We start from the raw sequence: 18,425 nt of genomic DNA, 5'->3' as shown, positions 1-18,425 counted from the left end.
TATGAGCACTAAATGGAAAGACCATGTTTGGGTAGTTTCATGAGTGGATCTTGGGAAAAAAGTAGTCATGGAAGGAAAAGAAACAAACAAAAGACTATAGAGTAAAAATAGAAAGATTGCTGAAAAAGCATACATCCTATATGAAAAAGTATTACAAGATAGATTAGTGTCCCCGCAGAATTAGTAGAAAGTAGAGGTATGGAAAGAGGTGGTGGAAGCTGCTTGGAACAGAATGAAAAGTATTATGTTACAGTGTGCCACAAAAGTGTGTGGTGTAATGCTAATAAGAATGAAAAAAGCCATTCATGCCAGATGGCCTGGGAGCCTGATCGGGGCTCGCATCGTTGGAATTGGCTCATGGGGTAATTGATTCTGCCCCCCCCCGGTCATCTTGAATTTTATAGTCTTTTTATGTATATAGTCTTTTTATATAGTATGGGGTTTTTTTTTAGCTAATTTAATGTGGATATTTATATTTTTTACTGTTTTTAATGTTTGATTTTAATTGTGAGCCTCCCAGAGTCACCCTCTGGGAGAGATGGCCAGCATATAAATTTAATAAATAAATAAATAAATAAATAAATAAATAAATAAATAAATAAAATAAATATTCCTAATTGATTTGGCATTGAGAAGGGAAAAACCAGTTGTTTAATATATTTATGAGTAAATGTATAAAAGCACTTGTCACATTAGAGGTATATTGGTTCTGGATGTAAATATATATCTATATTTTCATGCACATGATGCTGAGCTGTTGGCCAAAACCTGAATAATTTGCAGCCAATTTTAGATAGAATGTATAATGAAATAAGGAGTGTGGATCTGAAAATGTATGTATGCATGTATGTAACATGGAACAGCGAATGAATAGGTCTAAGTTATACGTAAGTGGCAAAAACATAAGAATTTGTAGTTAAATTTGTGTACTTTGGTATATTGCTTACTATGGATGGGAAAATGAATGGAACATTTTAAGAAGTGCAAACACAAATAGAAATATAGTGGTTAGTATGGGTTTGTTGCAAGTAATGAATGTTTCCCAAAAGTAGATAAATAGCTGGGTCTCTGAGCATGTTTCTGCTGATTTTGGGTATGTCAGGAGAAACAAAATAAGTTGATGGCAATGGGAATTGGATATTTAATTATGTGGGGGGGGGAAGATAAGGTGAAGAATGAATGAGTGCTGAATAAATGTGGATTAAATACAAAAGTATAAAAAAAATCTGCTGAAATAGTTTTTTCATATAGAGAGAATAAATGAGGATGAACTTAAAAAAAACTGTATAAAGAAGAAAGAGTGAATGGGTTGAGAGGAAGGGCAAGAACAAGAAAAGTTGTGATGGGGGAGGGGGATTGATGAGATTCGCAAAAAGAAAGAGGTGAGAAGTTTAGAGAACAGTGGGCTCTGTATGCTCATGATGGAAGCCAGAATGGCTTGCAAGGTGAGATAGGTATGGAGTAATATAGTGAATGGTCTTGATTTAAACAAGTTTTAGCTATATTTCCTTTTCACATCCCATGCCTTTCTTTTCTTTTGCTTACTATGTCTTGCTCCTGTTCTGAGTTTGCATACACTGCTGACCTTGAGAAGGAATAGCATGCTGGATATGCATGAATGTAAATATGACATTTGAATGGAATACATAATTTTGATAATGATTCCAGACTACATGCTTATATCCATACATATAGGAGTAAATGTTTTTAAATAATAGAATTAAGCTTATGGGTTTCAGTGAGACATGTACATAAAATTAAGAATGTACTCTGAATCACTTCCTACATATAATTAAAAAGTGCTCCCAAAAGAAAAATGAAACTTTCAGAGCAGCAAAAATGTCAGAAATAGCAATGAGAATAAGCAATAAAATATACAACGTCTAAGAATTACAAATAACATTACAGAGTCAAGAAAAGCATTCAAAATTACTAGTGTTAAAAAGTTGACATTTTGCCTGACTAAATTAAAAAAGAGGTTCTAAATGCTGGCAAAATAAATGTGATTCAGCAATATGTTGGAAAAGAAGAAATTCAACAGATTGCTATAAATATAAAATGTAATAATTATTAAATCATGAAGCTAGTCCAAGCAGTTTTAGTATTATTAGATCACAGAGGCTTAAAAGAAACATTCAAATATGACAAGGAAATTGTAGAGATTTTTTCCCCATATGTCTTCACTATGTAAGGGTTATATGAAACTTTCTTTTAGATAATACTTTGGGCAAACTGGAATAAAGAAAAATGACAAATGGAGAGTTTTTAAAAATAACTGACAAATTCAGTAAATCACTGGATTAGCGGTATCCTTTAAGAATTCTTAAAAAGAAGTCTGAGGTAAAGCTTCAGGTAATAAACAAACATGTATTCTTTAAAGGCTCAGCAGCCTAAATGGACAAGAAAGAGTAGAGCAGTTTCACTTGACAATTTAGGCCTTCTACCAACATTGTTTTCCTTTTGTGCTTTTGAGTCAGTTCTGGATTAGTCCCTGCAAATTTCTTGGCAAGACTTGCAGAAGTGGTTTGCCCTTCCCTCCTTCCTAGGGCTGAGAGAGTATGACTGGCCCAAGGTCACCTAAGTGGCTTTGTCCCTAAGGCAAGACTAGAATTCACTATCTCTTGGTTTCTAGCCTGGTGACTTTAACCACTACACCAAACTGGCTCTCTTTACCACCATACACAAGGTAAAGAGATGGCTGATGTGCTGAGTGCCAAGCCTTCAGGAACTCCCTAGCATTTTTTGGATTTAGCTTGGTCTACGATGCTCACACTTTCCCAGTTGAAACTATGGTTGAGTCTGTCCATGTGTTATGAGATTAAGGGGTTTTCATCATGTCTTCTAACTGCTAGTTGGTGTTCATGGATGCACTCTGCTAGCCTTCTGCCTGTCTGTCCTACATAGTGGCTATTATAGTCCTTACACTGTATGTCGTAGAAGATTCCTGTTTTTTCTTCTTGGTCTACTGGGTCTTTTGGTTTACTTTTGTTTTGGAGGGCTTTAGTTGATTTGTGTGCTACAGTGATGCCATGTAGTTGTAATAGTCTGTTGGTTGTTTCTGAGATGCTTTTGATGTACAACAGCGTTATCCTTTTCATAGCTTGTGTTAGTTGTGCTGAGTGGTTGAGTGGTCAGGCACTTTTTGATAAAGTTGCATGGGTATTTTGTTGGAAAGTGTTGTATAGAGATAAACCATATTTACACACCATTCAAAAGAGACAATAAAAAAGCTAAGAAGGAAACAAAAAGATCAGAACACATCCTCTTCAGCAGCCAACACTTAGATAAGCAGGGATTTAATTGAGCATAAAACAATTCCCTAATCAAGGAACTACTAAGGAGACAAACAATCAAGCAGAAAACAATACCCTAATCAAGGAACTACCAAGGAGAAAACCACAACCCCACCAACACTGGCAGGGCAAACTACTGAATATAAACAATGAGCAAACCCCATACTCACTAGCACTGATGATGTTACCTAGTCTGGTAATGAAATGTCTGCAAGCAAACAACCAAGCTCAGAGAGCACAAGGACTCCACAATAACATTTCTCTTTTTCTTAATAACAGAAGCTAGCAATTTTGAAATTCACTTTCCAAACTTACTATACCTATTTTTCAAGTAACTTACGGCTCTTCTGCACAATCTGCTGTCAGATGCCTCACTAACAGTTTTCAGAGGATGTGTTCTCATGACACAGCCTTCATTTCATCCCAAATTCACTGTGGAAACTGACTGATTTCATCTGTACCTGTTCCTTGGCCTATGAATGACCAACAGTGCCTCATTCATTATCTTAGTGATGATACAGTGAGGCACTGGCAACTGCCAAGTTTCTGTTGGCCTATTGAGGCTACTATGGGCACATTCCCTCCCCTTCTGTCATAGGACACTGCCCTCCAGGGCCATTTGGCTTGAGCTGCAGAAGATACTATATACCTGGTTTCCATGGAGTTGTGAAGAGTTCTCACAGAGTTAGTGAAAAACAAAATGATAGCAAAACTAGCAATTACGAAAATAAAGTATAAATGGAGATAGACAGCAAGCCAGCCTCCTAAAAATATGGGGCCAAGTAGTCTATTTCATAGGGTAGGAAGGAAAACAAACGGCAATAGAGTTTGAATATTTCCCCCTCTTTTGTATGTATGTATTTACAGTACTGCTAAGTCCTTATACACACTAGTAATTGCTCTTTTTTTCTCTCCTGGTATCAAGAGTGCTTTACTTACTGTATGAGTTATTAAACTCCTGTTCAGGGCTCTTTCAAAAAACCAGTAGACATGTCTGTAAAAAAAAAAGTAATAAAGGACAATTTTAAATGGAAAAGAGTTGTATTGTTGTCTCTTAATTATTTTTAATTTTATTCATTTTTGTGCAAATTATATGGCTGCCTATCTTGCAATCAACTCTGCAGAGAAATAACATAAATAATAGAAAAACAATGAAAACAGTAAAGATGCAAAGTAAAATTCCTTAACTTGATCAAACATAGACTGGGCTCCTTTAACATTCCAGCTCCAGCCCTAAGATTTGAGGAAAGATACAAGTTTTTAAAACCTTCTAAAAGGCCAATAGTGTTGGAGCAGTCTGAACCTCATGAGGGAGGCTATTTCATAGGGCAGGCACCCTGGCAGAGAATATATTTTATACCACTACATTCCCAAAGGATTGAGATGGTGCTTTCTGCTGCATCTGATGAAAAGGAGTTTTGCACAGCCATGCACTGTTTTTATTTCTTTGGGAGGAACTCAGTACCACTTTGGGAAATCCATGGGATATTTCCAAGTGCTATCAAGAGTGGCCACTTGCGGTCAGCTCCGCCATTTCCTTGCAGCGCTTATTAATTTGAAATATTTGGTAGCCAGGATGAAGATGATCGGAGTTCTGCTACTTTCCCCTTCTAGTCTAAGTAACAGGAAGACCTACCAGTCTTCTGGAAGACTGGTAAACGTCTACTGAAAAAAACAGCTCAGCTGAAAGGTTGATTGGGTGAGGACAGACTGGGATGAAGCTCATGGAGCTCTCTTCTGTGTGAGCTTCTCATTTCATGCAGCCCTCTCCTCTGGTTCACTGACCTGGGTTATTTTTGGACACAGGTTTTCTTGAAGACCAGTATATTAATGTTCAGAAATAGCCCAAGTAAGAAATTACTGGTGTGGAGCACCTCTTCAATGGTGAACTGTCACTTGGAAAACTTGAAAGGTAGCTAAAGGCTCCATTCCAGGCATGCTTCCATTCTTATTCAAGCCCACCTATCACGCTGTAAGGAAAGGAATTTATTTTTTTTTTCTTACTGGCTGGTGATGCCAAGTGGGAAAAAATGAAATCTGTCTAAAAACAGAAAGAATGACATCCAACGTAAAGGCACTACAAAGGTATAATAAAATGTGCTGGTTCTTAACTTAGCCCGCTGTCCTTCAGATATGCTGGGAATACAGCTTCAGAATTTCCAGACATCCAGGATTACTTCTGCTGGGATTTTAGACTGGCCAATTCATGGCTTACATGGTTAGACTACCAACTTTATATCTGCTTATCTAGCATACTCTTCATATTTACTATTCATTAACTTAGGAATATAGATAATTAACTTTAAATACACCAGATATTAATAACTGTCACACACTAAATCTTCCAGAACACTAAAACATATTAGAAAGGTGATGCTTACAAAAAATAACATACACATGTCATTATGGCTGAACCTTCAATAACACCTACAGTATAACTGGGTAAATAGTAGCTTTATTCTTGTGTTTCAGATATGCCAGGCAATCCTATGAAGTTTCTAATGCTTTATCTCTACAACTTGCTTACCCTACCTCTTATACTGCTATGTAACTGGCAATCCATCTTAAGCTAAAAATATCAAGTAAAAAGTCACAGAGGTGGGAGCACCTAGACAAGGTTGATTGGCTGAGGTACTTGAATTGGTCAACACCAAGAAACCCCAGGATTTGTAGACTAGACTAAAAAGTTGAATTTAAAAAATCTGGAAGAAGGCACTAGCAAACTATTCCCATATTATTGCCAAGAAAACAATGAGGATATATCCACATATTTACAGGAAATGAGCTTGAGTGAAAAGAGGCTTTCGTGAGATTTTAAGGAAATATTTTTCCTTAAATATATATTTAAGGAAATAGACATGCATGAAGATCATTCCAAAAGCCATTTCAGGCAAGTGAAATACTAGATTTTTCTTCTTTTCCTAGTTTTCATTTGGATTTATACTATTTATACATTGCAGATGTTAGAAATGTGGTTGGAACTTGGATATGGAAAGCAACTCATTTATCTCTATAATAATTAGTAACAAAGATACAAATAGAAATAGCCAGTGTAGTATAGCCACTGGAAATTAAGAGTGATAGACCTAATATATCTGGAGAGTATTAAGCTGAGCAAGATTAGACTAGACTGGAACATTGGTAATTTCTGTATGTGTGTTTCTAAAATAGGAATAGAGAAAATCTCAGGCATTGTCTGGTAGTTTGAATTTGCCATTAAGTTTTTCAGCATTTTTTAACAGAAAAATTCAGATTATTAGTGTAGTATTTTTTGTACCTAGTTCCAAATGTCACTTACAAAGCTTTTGTTTTATACAATTGATAAAAAAAAAATCTAAATATTGCAGCACCTAAAGATTAATTTTATTTTAGTGGGTTATATACCAAGTAAATCTTAACCTTTAAATTTATCTAACCTGGTTAACAGATAATGGCTTTACAAGTTGCTGAAGGATCGGAGGGAAGAATATTAAGTGAGTGAAGAGAGAAAGCAGTCCCATACTGTGAGGAATGTACTCTATTCCAGGCTACCTATGCAACTGAGAGCATATATCTCTGGGAGTCTGTACACCTCTCTCCCCATCACTACCACTAGTCTGAATTTCAGGTCTTCGTTTGGATCTGTTACAGCTCTCAGACAATAAGACTTTGCTGGTGGTTGGTTTTGCAATGTGCATTGTGCACTAGACTTCCCTGGGCACACAAATACCCAATGGTTTGCATCTCTGTTATTCAGTAGATCTAGCAAACATTACACAGAAATGTTGCATTTTTCCCATTTGTCGTAACATCTTTGAGGACATTAAAAGGCTGCCCATATTAGGTACCTTTACAGAGAAAGAGTGAGTATATATCAGTATTGCCTTTGTCAGTAAACTACTGGTAGATCTGGGCCTTCACGGTCTGAAAGCAAATTTTGTGATGAAAATTGCTTTTGTTGATGATGTAGTAAATGTTCCCTGTTTTGCTACTCAACAAAATAAAAGCCGTAGAACATCTATGTGTGTATATGTGTGTCTGTCTCTGTGTGTATAGACATATACATGTGCACACAGACTTTGTCCATATGAGACATAAATGCTTTAGATATGTAATACTTTATATATTAAAATAAATGTATTTTAACTATATAGGTAGAAGTTCTTTAAAAATTGCAATAAATCATTGTAATTCATAGAACATACTGTAATTCAGAGATACATATAAAATACAATCTGTGTATTTGATTGCAGGTAACAGAGTTAAATGTGCCAGCAATTTCAAGCACAGTTTGATATTTCCTATAATGAAATATAATGCAAAAAATTAAACATCCAATATCAATGGTTTCTAAATGGTTTTGATATTTCTTTTTTGTCCTTTTACATGAAGAGTAATTTATTTCCCTTTTTAAAGTGTGGGCAGAGTGATTACTAGCGCACTGTAATGTAATTGTGTTGCATTGATAAAATAAAAATTGTCCTTTATCTGTGTCCTGATAATGTTCAATTTACAGGCTGGCTTCTCTGCCACCTCTTCACTGCTTTGAGTATTCCAGTTCTCCTCCCTTCCTGCTCTGAGAGCGCACAGAACTGTTTGAAATCCACTGGTACAATTGTCAAATCAATTATTCATTCTCTGCAATTATACTCGCACAAAGAACATTTTGCTGGTCTGAATGATGATTAAATTAACAGCTATTCCAGCTGCCTGATAACATCTAATAGAATATTCATAAGCCCAAAATGGAATGAATTATCTCCATTAACTTCATCATGTTCACTTAATTACATGCTTGTTATTGTATTTACACCTTGTTAGATACCGCTGAAGCTGATCCAGTGGCTGGCCAGGAATTGGAAGCGTCTGTCATGGGGCAGTTGGAGCGCATTTTGTAGGAAATGCTATTTATTTTAAATGCTCCACCTGCTGGGAGCCAAGGTTAGTCAGCAGCACTGAGATGAATTGGGAAACGGGGTGTAAAAAGAAATAATGTGCTTCTGACAGGCTCCGTGGCTTTTAAGTTGCTCTCATTCAGCCACTTCACAAAAAATTATTTTATTCCATCTTTCAGTGATGATGACATGATTGCTTTGGGGTAATCATTTACCATTCTGATTTTATTTTTTGAAGTAAATTGTCTGAAGTAATAGGTTCTTGGAATTACAGCATGTCTTGCTTTTTTTCTGCAGAACTTTATTTAAGCTTGTCTTCCAGCATTTAACCCGAGTCCCCTTTTTCGTTTGATCTTCTAACTTTATTTATACAACAGTGCTTAATGATCCTGCACAGTGTTCCCCCCGCATGCACATACACACTCCCCAAAATAAATAAAATAAATTCTGACCAATATGCTGACAGTATTTTATATCCACAGCAAGGGGGCATGTGCAATTTCTTTTAGAGTTAGAAATACAAAACAGCTTTTTGCCCAACCCCTGATACAATCATTCATCCTATTGAAATAAATTTATCACTTTCAGGATAACTTTGCTCTTGTAAAATATGATAAAAGCACCATTTTCACCCTCTGATACCTCCCTACAATATCCCCACCCCCCACCCCAATGCTCTTTATTCTCTCACAAGTAGCCAGGTTTCTCGGCCAGGCCTCTTCATTCACATCTGCAATAACTCTGTTCCATAGCATTGGCTATAGCAAAGGAAAATAGCTCTCCATGTTGATTTGAATCTGAATTAGACCAAGAGTGAATGGACTTATAATCACACTTCTAAATATTTGTAAGATCACTGTAATAAAGCACTCAGACCCTATTTTTTATTCAGCCTAGAAGCTATATTTTTGTAACAGCACAAGGAAAGTGAGGATAATTATTTTTAAGCAAAAGGGACTCTGTTTGTAGGATAATGGTGGTGGACGTCAGCAGCCAACGGTGATAGTATCAATGGTTTTTGTTTGAAGGGTTTTCTTTTGTTGGTAAGAGAGAGATAATTTTCATATATTAAATATATTCTGCTGTCAAAAAAATCTACAGGACAGAATAGAAGAATGATTAGTTATTTGAATGGTTATAGTATGCCAAATACTTACTAAACAGAAGAAATGTATTCACTACAAGAATATATAAAACAAAAGTTGGGACATGATGGAAAATAGAAGAAATATTGAGGGATTTTTGTGAAAGTAATAAAAGTGTTTTAGATGTCCTAAAATATTGATTGTAGCTTTCCTTGATCCTACGCATGTAATGTATAAATTAATTGAATTGAAATTAGTGCAGTATATTTCTGTGATATGTCTGTAGAGTTATATATGAGTTTGTTGGCCTGTATTTATAATGATACTAGGATTACTATGTTTTGAAACACATTTGTATTAATATCACAAATTAACATTACTTTTGCTACATTTTTTATCAGCGCTAATATTAAATAGCTATTTTGTTTCTTTGTATTGCTGCTAATTTTTCTCTCTTTGTATTAACTTAGTAGAAACCGCAGAGCTAACACCATGGATAAGGGTGCTATATGTTACAAAGTGGGGAACCTGTATAATTAAAAAGACTTGCCTTAACTGATTTCATAATTGACAGAATATTTATTTAACTTGCTGTAAATTGACACACCTCTAGACAGAGACAATTATGACTGACTGTATAAATCTGACAGAATCAATTATGACTGACTGTTGTTTGCTACCTTTGCATAGAAATAGATGAAACACAGGTATTTAGAACAAAGTCTACTGCTTGTGTTCCTGTGTTTGATATAATTAAATACAATAATGTAGGGGAAGTAAAAAAAAAGAATCAGCTCCTAATGGTTTATAATTTAGCATATTCTTCAAATAAAAGCTAACTATATAAGAATGATGCATTGACTTCTGAACACACAAGAATAATTGGATAAGAAGTCTATGTACCAAGCTGCAACTTTCAAAATGAACAATCATTCACTGCTAAATATTCTTCACATATTTTTAGAATTATCAAAAAACCAAGTTATATTTGAAACAATAAATTAACAGCTTTGCTCACCAATAACGTTAATATGAAAAGACCAAGAGTCCATTAACTAGGCATAAAATATAAAAACCTCCCATACAAGTGAAGGTGAGCCAAAAAATGGCTTCTATTTATTTGTGCAGTATTTTAATGAGGAAAAAACTAAATGAAAATATTTAAAAGAATGCCAATATATGTTATACGTTCCATATTAGCTTCAATTATTAAAATAACAATTGATAAATTTTTAATTTAAACTGTTTTTCTTTCATAATTTACATCACTCAGTTTAAAAGTTAATTGATGTGTGTATGTATATGTGTATGTATATGTGTGTGTGTGTGTGTGTGTGTGTATGTATATAAATAAAATATTTAAAAGCTAGTCATCCTTTAGGAAGCTATTTATGTGAAAACATTGCACAGTACGGTATACATCTTGTTCTGATGTTGTGAAAGACTATTTGGATTTTTTTTTCTAACACAAATGTAGCTATTTTGTAAGAGGTATGGTAGCAGTTGGTATAAAATTGTGTTCTATCCATATATCTGAATGTTCCACAAGCAATTTCAATCATGTAACAACATTGTACTCAAAAAGGATGAACTATTTTATTGATTAAAAATTCATTTAGAAAAAAAGGGAGTTCTCATATGCATCTCCAAGTTGGATGGTATGGTAGCTTGGAAGTATTGACTGACTGTGTGCTATACAATGGTCACAATTGTCTTTTACTAAAGAGAGCACAGAACGATGCTGGTTGCCATTCTTACTCTGCTGTGTGGCAGCGCAAATAGTCCCCTTTCTAACCAACCTGGTGGGAAAAGTCAATATCCCATCAGCAGAGGAGGTAAACACATCAGGAGCTGTGTCCTCTCTCATCTTCCCTGCTCTATATTACTACAGTTCTTTAAATCTATTCTCCCCAGTCATCAAATGTACTTCTGTCATTCAAATGCATATACTGCTGCCGTGCAAATAAGGCTATAGTCTAAATTTAGTGATGTGGATTCTCTTTATTGTTTTATATTTTAAAATAAAATATTCCTCATTAATTTTGCATGGCGCTTTTCTACTCTTAGCGACTTTTCTTGGAAAGCTCTCTTTTTCTTTTTAAATATACATATCTTCTTTTAAGTAATGTTTGTGTGTTTACATGGATTACCTTCCCAGTTTTAGCCAAGATCCAATCCTCTGCACAAGAACATAATCTTTTCTTGCTTTGGGCATCAGTTCTCTCAAGAGAGTCACTTCGAGGTCAGAGACTGGCCAGCAGAACTGGTCCTACTGTTAGGCCTAGTGAGGCGGCTGCTTGAGATAGCAGTTACAGTGTATAGGAGGTGGCAGCAGCAAGCAGTGGAAATACAACACTCTGAATGGCACACAGCCTGCCATGGGATCGCTGCCCCCAAATTTTGTGAAGGGCACCATCCCATTACTAGTTTCAAAATAAGATTTAATTGCCCATCTTGTCTTCTGCAAATGGATGACAGGTTGATATCTCATCCTTTGCTATAGACAACAAAATGTCTTGAGCTGGCCCTATTTTCTCAGTGACACCATCAAGTTCAGTATTTTTACTTAGATGAAAAAACCAATTCTATACATTTTGTGCATGCAGAAAAAAAATACAGAAAAGGATGAATCGGTCTTCATTCAAATCATTGTTTAACATCTTTCCCCAACTTCAGCGCTTTCCAGATGCATAGATTTCAACTTCTTGTATTCTTAACAATGGCCATGGTGGGGAAGACAAACTTAACTTGATCATGTTTTTCTCATGGTTACTTTTGTTTTTCTTTGAATGACATAAACAGAAATGAGCAACTCTTCCAGCAATAACTAATACTGTTTTTAAATGGTATGTTTTAATATATATTTTATGATAATGAAATGCTAAGGAAAAGGGTAGGCACTGCATAAGATTAAAAACAAAACAAGGCAGTTTTCACTGATCTATAGTCTAGTTAATAAAACATAAAAAGTGGAGGAAAGGATGGAAAAAAGCTAAAGGAGTGTTAATTGACAAATTTCATTCAAGGAAATTTGTTAAATAAACGCCAATATAAGTTACTAGGCCTTGAGATGTATTTTAAAAAGTGGGGGAAACACTATAGACTAGGTTGCAGCTGGCATGAGTTCCAGCTGGGACATTGAGAAGGGAAACTCATTTCTTTATATATTTCTTTTCTCCTTCTTTACTATATTCTTCTTTTTTCTTTTTTTTCTTTTTTCTTTTTCTATTTTTCTATTTTGTCTTCTTTTCTGCACTTTCTACTTTTTCTTTTTATTCTTTTTTTTTTTTAGTTTGTATTAGTTTTTATCTTTTTAACTGTAATGCTTAATAAAATTATTATAAAAAAAACTAATCCTGAGCAAGAGAATATACAAACCATACAGTATATAAAATATAAATTATACAAGATAAAAAGAATTAAATGAAAAAGAAAAAAAAGAATAGCTGAATGTGACGAGACAAATGAAAAAATTGGCAGTAGAAAATATAGTGAAAAATAATGAATACAGGTAGTCCTCGCTTAATGATGGTAATTGGGACTGGAACAATGTGGTTGTAAAAGCACAACATCACATGCAACAGAAATTCTGGCACTTCTGGCTGCTGTTGTTAAGCAAGTCACCACGGGTCATTAAGTAAGGATGTCACATGGTCACCATTTACAACCTCCTGCCGGCTTCCCCATTGAATTGCAAATGGCAATCACATGACTGCAGGATGTTGCAGCAACATAATTGAGAGCCTAGTGCCGGGCGTCCGGATTATAATCACATGACTGCAGGGATGCTGTGACCAATATAAGTATGACGACCGGTCATGACTATCATTTGTTCAACACCATTTTAAGTTCAAGCAGTCACTGCATGAGTGGTTGTTAAGTGAGGACCACATGTAATAGTAAAACCCTCATGAAATTTACTTACTTATGAATGTCCTTAAAGTGCAAGTATGGCCCTCCCAGATGTTCATTATCCCTCACCATATGACCAATGATGGGAGATGAGATTTGCAAACTAACAGCTGGAAGACTGTATGTTGCTCTCTTCTGCTAGTAACATCCATGGAACACAATGGGACTTATTGCTCTTAAGTTGCATAAAATGAGGATGAGTAAAACAAAAAGATCAGTAATATAATCTAGAATTCTGCAAAGCCTGTGCATGAGATGCTTAACAATCTGTAGGAACACATTCTCTAAAAAATGCAAAAAGAAGACAGCCAGAATGTTGTCAAAATTTTCAGACATAGCCAGAAACAACTTCTAGAACAGTTATGTGAGCCTTGAAGAAGATATAGATACTTCAATGATTTCAGAAGTAGTGTTTTATATGTATTCCTACACATTCCAAAACACTTATTTCAAAAGTTTTTCCAAGTCTTAGAGTAATCCACATCTTATGAAATGTAACAAAAAAACCCAGTTTGTCTAAATTTTCATTATTTCTTCCAAATGCACACAGAGAGCCAATGTGATGTAGTGGTAAAGATGTTGGGTTAAACCAAGGTCCAAGTCCACCCTGAGTCACAGAAGTTCACTAGATGACTTTGAGTCAGTCTCTCAATGCATTCTAGTTCACAGGCTAGTTGCAATGGGCATTTACTAGAAGCAGTTGTTAAATTAGACTTCTGTATCTTAAAACTCCAATGTCTTGAAATGATCTGATACAGTGGCCTTCTCTTGTAAATTCCAGTGTAGTCATTTTATATGTATGTATGTATGTATGTATGTATGTATGTATGTATGTGAACATTAATAAATTCTCTAGTTTTCAGCACTACAGTTTTCAGAGAGGATGGTAATTCAGTGATTTGTTTTACACATGGAAAGTGTCAGGATCTATCCTTTCCATCTCTACTTAAGATCTGGTAGCAGGCAATGTGAAAGGCCTCTGAGACCAAGAAGAACCATTGCCAATTAGTCAACCAACTGATCTAAAGGAATAGCTTGTTCTGATATAAGACAACTTCTTATGATCCCTTCTTGCTCTTCCACTGGCATTTATAGTTTCAGATTTTGTTTTCCCAAGATAGCTGTAGGCTATCTATCTGTAGAGCCTATCTCTCTATATGCTCCCAAAAATGTAGCTCAATAAAATATGCAACTTGCTTGCTATTGCCACTGAATGTGTTAAAGCATATAGCAAAGGGGGAAGGGTGCCTGCAAGTATTTCCTCGAGCACTTTACAAGTGCATAAATGAATTCATAAAGAGAATTTCTGATTTTCTGATTGCAGCCATCATAAACGGCTTTTCTAAAAATTTGAGGGAAAAATATAAGTGTGGAGCAGAATGTTCATTTCATTTTAATAGCCTTCAGAGCATTTCTGTAGGGACTTTTGTATGCCTTATAATAAGCAATTAAAGAAAGTTCCCAATGTCCTCATCATTATAAAGCTCTTCAGTAATTTAGTCAGGAGAGAAGGTTCACAACATTGAAAGCAGATGGCCAGACAATCATGGCACTAAACTTGGTTTTGTTTTCTTCATTAAACCTCTTCACTATCAGTTGGTTCTGTGATATAGTTGAATCTGTTCCCTCATTCCTGTTCTTCTCTACCCTCTCTACCCCAATTTATTCAGCATTAATGGACAAACTGTGCTTCCTAACATTTACTGACAGAAGCTGGTGTGCCAGTACAGTTGGGGCATGACAAGTGGGTTGACTAATTCCTTGATGCACTTGATCTGTTTGTAAATAACAAGTATGACACTTACATAAACATGCCGACCAAAGTACTTTTTAAAAATGTAAGCAGAGGCATAGCAAGCTCAGCAGCAGGCACCTTGCAGAGAATTCCGGGATTTGAGGGTTATCATGTATTAAAAAGTTTTGCAAAGGGTTGCCTAAATGGTAATTCTTTTTTCCCCCTAATCTTTTAATTTTATCTATCCTTGCAGATGAATTGAAGAAGATGCTGGAAATTCACAAGGAGGGATACAAAAAGCTGAAGAACACAGTAGACAAATGGTTGTCGATGAGCAGCTATTCTGAAATAAACCTCGGCAAACTCTTCCAGACATTCAGCTCAGTAAAATCCAGGGAAGAGTGCAGTACTTAAAAATGTTTTTCTGGCCTCTGTTTATAGGCAGTAATCTTCCTCTTTTTCTCTTATTGTCTGTCTATTGAGGCATACTAGTATGGCTATAGATTAAGAAAGCTAATATACTTTAAATCTAAGTTTATTTGGTACTAAAAATATGAAAAGGAAAAACATATTAAAAGTTAATGGATATACTAAGTGCTGCACAATTTATGTTTTATATGGGTTGTTGTACATTGAGACCTAGAATGGAAGCAAGAGATAGAAAAATAGCTCCTTTAACTGAATAATTTCCCATGAGTATTTCTGGAATGTAAGTGATCCTAGACTTTGCTTCAGGGTATTTAGCAGAGGTGCTTTCAGGAAAAGAGGTTAACAGAGGTCTTAGTAGGAACACTGATGGTTTCTCTTTTCGTAATTTCTCTACGGGGTAGTCATATAGACAACATTAAAATTGTTTTTGCTCTGGGAAGAGATGCCAAACAAGAGTATTGTGCTGCAATGCTACAGAATAACTGAATGGAAACTAATATGAAGGAATCAACTGACTTCTTTATGGGCCAAGGAGATTGTGTGTTGCAAATTCTCCTAGCCCTCTGAATGTTACTCATCAATTCCTTGGGAGTCAACAAAATAAGTAGTACAACCTATTATGGTTAGAAGAAGTTAACTGAGGCAAAAATGGAGCAAATTTAAGCTAACAAAAGGAATGGCCTTATGGTAAGCAAATAAAGTAGTGGAAAGGTTTTAGGGAGCTTATAGTATTTTAATTGCCAATAAACAATAGATACAAAAAATTGAAGCCAACCTCATAGGTAACTTTGGGCTGGGTCTCTGGGTGGGAAAGGGAGATGCTGGACTCCTTATATAGATGTTATTCTATAACTTCTGTGAGGCTAATAATGTCATTTACTGGTATATGTAAAAGCATTTTAAATGTGGATGTAAACATTTACACAGTTGAAGGAAATATAATAAAATTATTTGTACAAAGATTTGAATGGTGTATACATACTAAATATATCTGTGAAATAGCACAGTGACATGGGTGGACAAGCAATTTGTAATTTAAATCCCCCCACTTCATGCCTGATTATGCTGACAGATGAATAAACAAATATGGTGGTGATGTCCCATCTATTTCAGCTTTCATTAATCCAAAAATCAGGAATCAGGTTAAATGTTTGCTTTGATTTATCTTCCCTTGCTGAAGATAAATGTTACCGTAGAACTCCTCTGCAAAGGCCTTGCATTCGTTTTGGTAGAGCAGCTCAACACACGCTTGCATTGATGTAGAGCAGGGTTTCTCAACCTTATCAACTTTAAGATGTATGGACTTCAACTCCCAAAATTCCCCAGCCAACATGCTGGCTGGGGAATTCTGGGAGTTGAAGTCCACACATCTTAAAGTTGCTGAGGTTGAGAAACCCTGATGTAGAGTGAAATGTCTTTGTAAACAGCTCTGGATTAGGGAAGTTCACTGTGCCATGTTCTATTTTCCCAGTATATAATTTCAGTATTGCTTAAAGGAGACTATCATATGGATGGTCATGCTTTATTTGTACCTGTTACTACTATATAAGCGGGCCAATTATAGTAGCTCCAACTTTGAGGGATAAGAGCACATTTTCATCCTTAATTAGAATAATATATTTACAAATACTGCACAGGTTTTGGCATATCCCATGTTCAGAACATTTATTTGTAAAATATGAGGAAATTAAAAATTACGAACATGTATATGCAGATAAGCACATGACATAGCCTCAGCAAGACTATAATTTCACATACATTATTATTACATAGAATTTTGCAGAAAAATTAAGCAAATATTTTACTTCTACAGATTTAAAAATCATACAAATATAAATTTCATAATGGAATTTTGCATTTCATCTTAATTACTAGGGAAGGTATTTTTGCCCCCTAAGATAAATAAAGCTAGCTTGTTCAAAGCTTTGTTACAAGTAAATGTCTAAATGTTTAGTCAGCTAAATCTGCTACTGATATGACCGTCTCTGACTACACAACCTACTTTGACTGTTTCACCTTATTTTAACTGTGGAAAAGCTAAGAAATGCAAACCCATCTTTCTTATGTGCATGTTAAATACATTGTACTGTAGAATTGGAAAACACTGAAAAGTGTGAGTGGCTCAGTTACCCTCCCTTCTCCCTTTTTTCTGTGTGAAGTTAAAAATAACAACAAAGTTAGGTTGATGGACAGGGAAGGAGGTTTTGATACATAAGCTCAGAAGCCAGACTTCACAGATAGTATTTATTAAAAGAAAGGAACCCAATGAATTGTTTCATCTTGTGCCAGAATCATTTCTTGCTAGATAAAAATTACTTTTCTATTTCCCAACTTCAGCCTATTTTTCATCTTGCCTTCTTTGCCTCTCTTCTGTTGAGCACCTAAATATTTCTTAATTGAACCGCTCATCCTGCACTCCTCTTATAGCTGTTTAATAGATTAACTCATCTGTGCCAGCTTCAGATTTCAGATTAAAATTCCTTCATCCTGAAGGCAGCATTATCAGGTTGTTGGAGGCTGTTTTCAAACCTTGGTTTTGAATAGCAGCGGCTCTGCATTAATTTAACCACTAAGCTAATAAGTAGGTTTCGTTTTGTTATGCTAAGCTTTATTGCTTTTCTTTTGATCAGAATGGTGTTGTTGAGCAAAGCAGCAGACAAGGCATTCTTTGATGAGGGAATTAGTGCTCTATTCTTCCTCTATTATTCATAGCACAGTGGAATATGTAAGTACCTGAGGGTGTCAAAGGAGAGCAGGCTCTATTGCAAAGTGTTCGCCTTGTTTCTCTCAATAGCTGACTATGAGATGATAAACTGCTTAATACACTGCACTAATTGGATGAGAGCAGAAAGAGATGGGAATTAAGGCAAGGCAAAAAGAGAGAGTGCTACCAGCCTTCATTCACTCTTTTACCACTTTAACAGCACCAAAGGAGGCACAAGCTTTCTATAAGCAGGCTAGAGGTTTTGTGCAGAGATAAAATGAACCTGTTAGTGGATTCAAGTAATACACTAATTATTGCACAGTATAAATACCACTACTGGTTTTATAACATGAAGGTAAACTTCTTTTGAGATGGTTATAGGATTGCTTGGCA

At 35.4% G+C, this 18,425-nt stretch overlaps 1 protein-coding gene across 2 annotated transcripts in view; it reads left to right on the top strand.

Annotated features, from left to right (window-relative positions):
• Window positions 1-16,284, top strand: part of POLA1 (DNA polymerase alpha 1, catalytic subunit) — a 226,880-nt gene extending 210,596 nt beyond the window's left edge. The window contains exon 37 of one of the 2 annotated variants that reach the window (XM_007421223.4): window positions 15,153-16,284. In XM_007421223.4, the coding sequence (XP_007421285.2) occupies window positions 15,153-15,313 (161 nt within the window). In that variant the 3' untranslated portion in view covers window positions 15,314-16,284. The remainder of the gene's footprint in view (window positions 1-15,152) is intronic. The other variant, XM_088144812.1, reaches the window with a different exon arrangement.
• The last annotated feature ends 2,141 nt before the right edge of the window (window positions 16,285-18,425 follow it).

The sequence above is a fragment of the Python bivittatus genome, unplaced genomic scaffold (genome assembly GCF_059951505.1).
Source record: "Python bivittatus isolate LINGU-HERP-01145 unplaced genomic scaffold, Pbiv_v1 ctg000350_np1212, whole genome shotgun sequence".
NCBI classification, from domain to species: domain Eukaryota; kingdom Metazoa; phylum Chordata; class Lepidosauria; order Squamata; family Pythonidae; genus Python; species Python bivittatus.
This window is presented reverse-complemented; position numbering and strand designations above follow the sequence as displayed.